Raw genomic sequence first — 9,728 nt, 5'->3', positions numbered from 1 at the left:
ACGTATTACTCCCCAACTAACTCAGATCTGTACTGATAAATAATCAACCTTAAATGATTTTCAAAAGCTCTTAGGTGATATAAATTGGATTAGACCTTCTTTAGGCATTGCTAATTACCAACTGAATAACCTATTTAATACTTTAAAAGGAGATCCTGATTTAAATAGCTCTGGTTCACTTTCTCAAGAGGCACAAGAGGAACTCTATTTAGTGCAAAATAAATTGCAAAAACAGTTTCTTACTCACATCAGACTAGATTTACCTTTAGATTTATTTATGCTCCTTCTCTCCATTCTCCCACAGGACTTCTTGCTCAACAAGAGCACCCAATAGAATGGATCTATACATGTTAAGGGGAATAAAGTCACTTACACCCTATCTTGATTTAATTGCTCTAATCATTACCAATGGAAGCTGCTGCTGCTGCTAAGTCGCTTCAGTCGTGTCCAACTCTGTGCGACCACATAGATGGCAGCTCACCAGGCTCCGCCATCCCTAGAATTCTCCAGGCAAGAATACTGGAGTGGGTTGCCATTTAGGACTAAAACTCTAATTGGCTCTGATCCTCATAAAATTGTAATCAGCTCAGTTCAGTTCAGTCGCTGAGTCATGTCCGACTCTCTGCGACCCCATGAACTGCAGCACGCCAGGCCTCCCTGTCCATCACCAACTCTCGGAGTCTACCCAAACCCATGTCCATCGAGTCGGTGATGCCATCCAACCATCTCATCCTCTGTCGTCCCCTTCTCCTCCCGCCCCCAATCCTACCCAGCATTAGGGTCTTTTCCAATGAGTCAACCCTTCGCATGAGGTGGCCAAAGTATTGGAGTTTCAGCTTCAACATCAGACCTTCCAATGAACACCCAGGATTGATCTCCTTCAGGATGGATTGATTGGATCTCCTTGCAGTCCAAGGGACTCTCAAGAGTCTTCTCCAACACCACAGTTCAAAAGCATCAATTCTTTGGCGCTCAGCTTTCTTCACCGTCCAACTCTCACATCCATACATGGCCACTGGAAAAACCATAGCCTTGACTAGAAGGACCTTTGTTGGCAAAGGAATGTCTCTGCTTTTAAATATGCTATCTAGGTTGGCCATAACCTTCCTTCCAAGGAGTAAGCGTCTTTTAATTGCATGGCTGCAATCACCATCAGCAGTGATTTTGGAGCCCAAAAAAATAAAGTCTGACACTGTTTCCACTGTTTCCCCATCTATTTCCCATGAAGTGATGGGACCAGATGCCATGATCTTAGTTTTCTGAACGTTGAGCTTTAAGCCAACTTTTTCACTCTCCTCTTTCACTTTCATCAAGAGGCTCTTTAGTTCTTCTTCACTTTCTGCCATAAGGGTGGTGTCATCCACATATCTGAGGTTATTGATATTTCTCCCAGCAATCTTGATTCCAGCTTGTGTTTCTTCCAGCCCAGCGTTTCTCATGATGTACTTTGCATATAAGTTCAATAAGCAGGGTGACAATATACAGCCTTGACGGACTCCTTTTCCTATTTGGAACCAGTCTGTTTTTCCATGTCCAGTTCTAACTGTTGCTTCCTGACCTGCATACAGGTTTCTCAAGAGACAGGTCAGATGATCTGGTATTCCCATCTCTTGAAGAATTTTCCACAGTTTATTGTGATCCACACAGTCAAAGTCTTTGGCATAATCAATAAAGCAGAAATTGATGATTTTCTGGAACTCTCTTTCTTTTTCGATGATCCAGTGGATATTGGCAATTTGATCTCTGGTTCCTCTGCCTTTTCTAAAACCAGCTTGAACATCTGGAAGTTCACGGTTCACGTATTGCAGAAGCCTGGCTTGGAGAATTTTGAGCATTACTTTACTAGCATGTGAGATGAATGCAATTGTGCGGTAGTTTGAGCATTCTTTGGCATTGCCTTTCTTTGCGATTGGAATGAAGACTGACCTCTTCCAGTCCTGTGGCCACTGCTGAGTTTTCCAGGTTTGCTGGCATATCGAGTGGAGCACTTTCACAGCATCACCTTTGAGGATTTGAAATAGCTCAACTGGAATTCCATCACCTCCACTAGCTTTGTTCGTAGTGATGCTTTCTCAGGCCCACTTGACTTCACATTCCAGGATGTCTGGCTCTAGGTGAGTGATCACACCATCGTGATAATACCAATCAATAAATCTCAATTTGAGAACACATTACAAACTTCTACCGATTTCCATATAGGTTTTTTGGAATATTTTGGAGAAATTTCATTTCATTGTCCTTCTGGTAAGAGGTGGAATTTCTTCAAAAATACTGAATTTATTATTTCCCACGTTATCAGCTCACAGCCTATACCACAAGCTGAGGTCCTTTGTATAGATGGGACTTAAAACGCCAAAGCTTCATTCTGGTCTCTTAAGGAATATAAAGTCTTTTACAGTAAATTTCATTCTGCTCAAAAAAATTAATTGTATGCTCTTATTCAAGTTATTTCTCTGCATCCTTACCCTATTAATATAGTCTCTGATTCCTTATATTCAGTTTTTGTATTAAAAAATATAGAAACTTCCACCATAAACTCCAATTCAACAACTTTTTTTCAAACTGCCATCCATAATTAGAAACCGCACTTATCCCATTTATATTACCCATATTCGAGCACACTCCTATCTTCCTATGACTCATGGTAACATACAAGCTGACAAACTCGTTTCTTTTACTACTCAGGAGGAAAAGCATGCTTGTTACATAACAATGTTGGCTCCCTACATCAGCTATTGAAAATCCCATACCACCAGGCTAAAGAAATTATTAATAAGTGCTCCACTTGTAGACCCTTACATCTTCGACCCATGGCACAAGGAATTAATCCTCGCAGTTTGCAACCTAATGAACTATGGCAAATGGATATCACCCATTGCCCTGAACTTCTCCTCCTTCTTTCTTACATGTCTGTATTGATACCAATTCTTCTTTTATTTGGGCCACACCTCTTTGCAGCTTCAGCACAACACGTTATAACTCACTAGCTTGTTTTGCTGTAATGGGAACTCCTAGTTCTAGTAAAACAAACAATGGCCCTGCCTATATTTCTAGGCATTTTAAACAATTTTTACAATCATTCTCTATTAAACATATTACAGGTATTCCTTATAATCCACAGGCACAAGGTATAGTCGCACGAGCACATCACACACTAAAATTTCAAATAAAAAAATTTAAAAAGGGGGAATACACAGGAACACTACTAGCATCCTTATCTAAAGCAGACTTTACTAGACTCCATCATAAGATATTTTCCAAACCTATAACTATTGTTAATACAGCTTTATTTATTTTAAATTTTTTAAACTTACACAGGGAGATATCTTAACAAGAGCAGAAAAACATTTCGAGGAATTGAAGGACAGTTCTCTTCCTCTGCCCATTTGGTATCAAGACCGGTTAATGAAACAATGGAACTCTGGGAAACTAATCTTACAGGGAAAGGAATATGGTTGTATTTCCCCAGATGGATCCAACGAACTCACATGGCTTCATCTTCGGAAGATTCAACCCATGGGGGACCCCGGCCTTCAAAACAGAGAGGAAACAACAAAAACCTCAGGAAGAAGAAATTCCAATACAGGCCGTGGTGGCTCTAAAGATCTCCCTTGGCGGCATCAACCTTATAATCTCTACTTGGGGACAAATAAAAACCCTTACTAATTGAGCTGAAAATTTGGTCTCTCAACAGGGAATGCCCCAGAATCCAGAAAACATTTTCCTAGCAATGCTCAGTTTGGTGGCCTGTGCCTCCCCCGAGGCAAATTCATACCCAACCCCCTTTTTTACTACAGGTGGTAGAACGGACACAGAGAAGACCAATTGTTTCTACTAATGACTCTATACATATGCCTTCTCCCTGGAACATTAAAGGGCCCTTACACCCTGAAGTAGAAGGGAAACTAATAAATGTTTCTCTAGGTTATGAAATCCTTCTTTTGTGCATGGGCCCAACAGAATTATGCATAAACATTAGCCGACAAACTTGGGCTTTCGCCCTACTTCCCAAAAAGACTTTCGGACATTGCTTGGATTGTTTACAGCCCTTTCTTTGTCTGTGAACAATGTTTATACTACGGAAACCTTAGGGAGAGAATTAGGGAAAGAACTCATTACCATGACAAAGGACTTCTTGAGTGAGTTAATGGAGAAATATCCCCACTTTGCCATTGAATCATCCTCAAAAAACAGATTGGGCCCGAACTATTGGACACCTGGAAACTTGTTGCGAGCACCAAAAAACTTAAAACTTGGAATGGACATTTTACAAGGTCCATGGTTTTAATAACTGTTTCTTTTGCTATAATCAATCTTATTTTATACAGGCCTGTGCTTCACTTCCTTTTGTTATAGCCATAGGAAACTTACAATTTAATAAGACTTTATGGTTGGTAACTTATATTAATTACAAACTATATACTTGTCTTAAGAAATGATTCCCTTTTGATTGTGATTGGAATTCTACTCAATAGTGTGTTACTCCTGTTCAATTTAATCATAGTACCTATAACAGGGAACAAATCAAATTTCACTTATGAAACATACATAATAATGCCTCGCTGAATGTACAAAAAGAACTCTTTGTTACCTTTTTTAAAACGTCTGCCTTCTTCCACTACTTTAGAGACTTTAGCTGAGCAACTAGCTGTTCAATTATCTGGGCTAGTCCCAAGAGGTTGATTTCAAAATATTATTCACAACATCGGGTCTGGAGCTGTAACTTTAGTGACTGTCTTGGTGATTTTATTTGTTGTTTACCCTTGCCTTTCTATAAGATTGTTTAATACTAAACAAACTCAAATGGTCAGGACCTTTTTAACAAATATAATAAAATAGGGGGAATTGTCAGGAAACATTTAACAGGAAGCTTCCTGTGTGTTGTTTCTGGTCTTGCATAAATCCTCTGTTCCTTATTAGCTCCTGAATGCAGGTGTGAGAGGAGCCGCAAGCGGTTCCTGGGAATAATAGGAATCTATGCATTTCCTTCATTAGGTTTTCCATATGGTGAAAAGTAACCATTTACAACTCTCTTCCCTTCTGATATGGAAAGTAACTATTTACAACTCCCTTTCTTTGAGATTGATTCTAGCCTCATGTTTCCTGGATGACTTGTAAGATTTTTATTCCTTATCTCTACTGAGAAAAGCTATCTTGTAAGACAGTATATATGCCCACAATATGTTGAATAAACGCCCTTGTTCCGTCAGAACTTGGGACCCCGAGTCTTTCCTCATTTCTCTCTCTCTCTCTCTCTCTCCTTCAGGCCGCTTCCACGGAACACAGGGGTCCACTGTGTCTACTTACTTGTCTGGGCTTTCAAGACCTCCTCAAGAGGGTGCACCGAGCCTACATAGACGGTGCTAATTCTGTCTTAGAGTTATATTGACACTCTGTGTAAACCAGAGAATATCAGCCTCTTTCCTTCTTTCCTTCTTTTACTTTCTTATCAGCAACCCCGTACCACCAGGTTCCGGTCCATTAAAGGACTACAACAAAAAACCAATCAATATGCTGCTAAGTCGCTTCAGTCGTGTCCGACTCTGTGTGACCCCATAGACGGCAGCCCACCAGGCTCCGCCGTCCCTGGGATTCTCCAGGCAAGAATACTGGAGTGGGTTGCCGTTTCCTTTTCCAGTGCATGAAAGGGAAAAGTGAAAGTGAAGTCGCTCAGTCGTCCGACTCTTAGCGACCCCATGGACTGTAGCCCACCAGGCTCCTTTGTCCAGGGGATGTTCCAGGCAAGAGTACTGGAGTGGGGTGCCATTGCCTTCTCTGAATCAATATGAAATAATCAATATAAAATAATAAATATTGAAAAATATTGACAGAGAAATAGGGAAAAACAGGATGATGATATCCATGAGAGATATCAAGGTAAAGTATGTGTTCAATAGATAATGAGTTTATTTTCAATTTATTCCTTATTCCTAGTTTACTCAGGAATAAAACCAAATCTTAGATTTCAAAAGACATATACCTAGATTATTTCTCTGAGTCTGAAACAGGTAAAGGTAGAAAAAATTTCCTAGTCTGCAATACTACATTTTGACCAATATTTTATTGAATTTATTCATCTTCCCTTATACTTACATTTATTCATCTAACATTTATTGTAAATCAGACATTGTGCCTTGAAGATAATATTATTAGCAAGTAGGTAAATATTTTACAAAGTATGCCTTAATTTGTTTAATAAATTGAAATTCCTGTCTGATAATAGATCATTCTTTTACTTGGATCTTCACTCTTTTCGATGGGTTATCAGGATAATGTTGTAACATGAGCAATACAAAGTGATTCTTAATGCAACCAGAAAATTTGGAATATTGTTCAACATTCCTTAAATTCCCCTTAGAGTTTGAATGTTCCATTGCTGATCATACATTAATGCATATATATGGAATCTAGAAAAAAGGCAAAGATGAACTTATGTGTAAGGTAGCACTGAAGGTGCAGATATTGAGAACTGATTTGTGGACACAGTGGAGGAAAGATGGATTGGATGAACTGAGAGAATAGCATTGAATACACCATGTGTAAAATAATTAGAGGGAAGATGCTATATAGCACAGGGAGCTCAGCTTGGTGCTCTGTAATGACCTAGAGGGGAGTTACGTACCACAGTGTTACATATCACATACCATGTACACACACACACACACACACACACACATATATATATATGGACAGAGGATCCTGGTGGGCTACAGCCCATAGGGTCACAAAGAGTCGGACATGACTAAAGCGACTTAGCACACACCATATATACAATTCCAGCACAGTCCCTGTCTCAATAAATGGTAAGTAGTATCATTATGGTTTTCCAATAGTCATGTGTCGATGTGAGATTTTGATTATAAAGAAGTCTGAGAACTGAAGAATTGATGCTTTCGAACTGTGGTGCTGTAGAAGACTCTTGAGAGCCCCTAGGACTGCAAAGATATCCAACCAGTCTTTCCTCAAGGAAATCAGCCCTGACTCTTCATTGGAAGGACTAATGCTGAAGCTGAAGCTCCAATACTTTGGCCACTTGATACAAAGAGCTGACTCATTGGAAAAGTTCCTCATGCTGTGAAAGATTGAAGGCAAAAGGAGAAGGGGAGGCAGATGAGATCATAGGATAGCATCACCAACTCAACAGACATGAATCTGAGCAAACTCTAAGAGAGTGGAGGACAGAGGAGTCTGGGATGCTGCAGTCCATGTTACCTTTGTATCATTGTCTGACAGCATATATCTGCAGTTAAGAACATGGTGTGAGACAGCAGCTAAAATATGGTTCTTCAATATTTCTGTTCTGGAATTTTCCCATTCTATTTGTTTAATCACCTATAAAATGAGGATAATAACAATGCCTACTTCTTTGGATAGTTACAGAGATTACTGCTCAATATCAGTGTGTTTATTTTTTGTTTTATTAAAATGAATTTATTAAAGCATAGAGATGGATAAAGCTAGAAAAACTAAGTCTCAACTTGGAAGAATGTTCCAAACATGAAAAAGTAATCTCCTGCCAGTTTGTCTCACATTTCATGTACCATTCCTTCTCCCCATTGTGGAATCTATGATTTGTAGTGGCTATTTTTTTCCTTTTATCTCAAAGTTCTTCTTTGCTGAGAGCATCAACAATGTCCTTCTGAACTTTGCACCAGGAGAATCAATGCTGGTCTCCATGTACCTCTTATATATCACCTGAAATAGCTTTTCTATTATACAAATTCCTAATGGCATTTTTCATCTGGGCATTTCTCAAGGTATAGATGAAGGGATTTATCATGGGAGTTATCATAGTGTAGAATACAGCCACTGCTTTATCAATTGGTAAAGAAACTGGTGGTCTCAGATATACAAAAATGCAGGGTACGAGGAGCATGGTGACAACTGTGATGTGGGAGACACAAGTGGAGAGGGCCTTGCGCCTCGCCTCCAAACTGTGTTTCCTTAGGGAGCACAGAATGACCACATAGGAGCCCATCAAGAGGATAAAGTTTATAAGACAAATTAAACCACTGTTGGCAGCAACAAATAATCCTAGAGTGTGAGTATCAGTGCAGGCAAGATTTAGCAAAGGGTTCAGATCACACAAAAAGTGGTCTATGACATTAGGGCCACAGAAGGGTAATCTGAAGATGAAAAAGATCTGTATTATCCCATGAAGAAAGCCTCCCACCCATGCCACTCCAATTAGCAGCCAACACACCCTCCAGTTCATGATGCTTGTATAGTGCAAGGGCTTGCAGATGGCCACATAGCGGTCATAGGCCATCACAGTGAGCAGGATGGCCTCAGCACTTCCCAAGAAATGTTCCCCAAAGATTTGTGTCATACATCCATTGAACAGAATGGTCTTCCTTTCATGGAGGGAATCAACGATCAGTTTAGGGGTATTCACAGAGGAGTAGCAAACATCAATAAGGGAGAGATAAGCCAGAAAAAAGTACATGGGAGAACTCAGTAATGGACTGACTATAATGATGACCATAATGAACAAATTTCCTACCAGAGAGATGATGTAGATAACCAAGAACACAACAAATATGATCTTCTGCAACTTTGGATTCTGTGTGAGCCCCAAGAGAACAAACTCTGTCACATTCTTCTTATTCTCCATGTATTTTGTATTATGGTTCATTATGTTACCTGAAAAAAAAAGTTACTTTTCATCACCTCAACCTTGAGTTCACTGAGCCTCTCCATGTAATAAAAAAATAAATTCACAGATTCTATGGAGTTCTGAGTTTTTAAGTTATTCTTTTTTGATACAGGAAAAATGTTTATGATCTCTTAAAGGTAACTCACATCCTCCCCTGGAGAGAGAGAATGCTTAGAGGTTAGAGACATGAAGGACTCTGTGAACACACAGGAGGGAGATTTTCTGTGCACATATACTCATGTGAGATGACTCAAGCCCGATATGAATCAATAGATCTCACATACAGTGGCAACCAAACCTGAGATGAAAGGCGGAATATGGATGTAGAGGCTATGAATGCAAAACCAAGGGATTTTCCCCTTAGGAAATGAGAAACCATGTAAGTTAAATGAAAATGTGAGAGTAAGGATGAAGAGCGATGTGAGAGAGAGGGTGTGTTGGATTTAATTCCAAAAATGATCTTTTTTCTGACTTGTATGAAGTGGGATGAGGTTTAGTAAGGGGAGGGGAAGACAGAAGAACATTAGTATCAGACTCTTTATAATAGTTCCCATAAAGTGTAACAGAGCTTCAGGAATGGGAAAGTAATGAAAAGGTAAAGAAGCTACTGTGCCAGAACACTGGAGTGGGTAGCCATTCCCTCCTCCAGGGCATCTTCCCAACCCAGGGATCGAACCCAGGTATCCCACATTGCAGGCAGATTCTTTACTAGCTGAGCCACTGGGGAAGCCCTCCAAAATAAACATGCTTCCTAAATCCAATAACTGTAAAATAATTGATAAATATATTTTAATGATCAATTGCTATATGCATGGCATGAGTACAGTCTCTGTATATTTCTCTCATATAGCAGATGAGAAAGAATCTTAGTATATAATAGTAAAAATATAGTAGTAATAATAATATTAGCTAAAACTTGCTGAACATTTACTGTGCTCTAAGAAGCCATCCAATACTTTGGCCACCTGATGCGAAGAGCTGACTCATTTGAAAAGACCCTGATGCTGGGAAAGATTGAAGGCGAGAGGAGAAGGGGATGACAGAGGATGAGATGGTTGGATGGCATCACCGA

At 39.6% G+C, this 9,728-nt stretch overlaps 1 protein-coding gene across 1 annotated transcript; it reads right to left on the bottom strand.

Moving 5' to 3' along the window:
- Window positions 1-7,684: 7,684 nt before the first annotated feature.
- Window positions 7,685-8,635, bottom strand: LOC145513611 (olfactory receptor 4C46-like). Its single transcript, XM_081510472.1, has one exon. The coding sequence runs from the start codon at window positions 8,633-8,635 to the stop codon at window positions 7,685-7,687; it is 951 nt and encodes a 316-aa protein (XP_081366598.1).
- Window positions 8,636-9,728: the final 1,093 nt, after the last annotated feature.

The sequence above is a fragment of the Giraffa tippelskirchi genome, chromosome 7 (assembly GCF_054371585.1).
Source record: "Giraffa tippelskirchi isolate mGirTip1 chromosome 7, T2T-mGirTip1v1.2.pri, whole genome shotgun sequence".
Classification (NCBI taxonomy): Eukaryota; Metazoa; Chordata; class Mammalia; order Artiodactyla; family Giraffidae; genus Giraffa; species Giraffa tippelskirchi.
The sequence above is the reverse complement of the archived record's forward strand: the minus strand, read 5'-3'. Positions and strand labels throughout refer to the sequence as shown.

Coding starts and splice junctions, on each gene's coding strand:
- LOC145513611 (XM_081510472.1), bottom strand. CDS start 8,635: ATGAACCATAATACAAAATACATGGAGAATAAGAAGAATGTGACAGAG.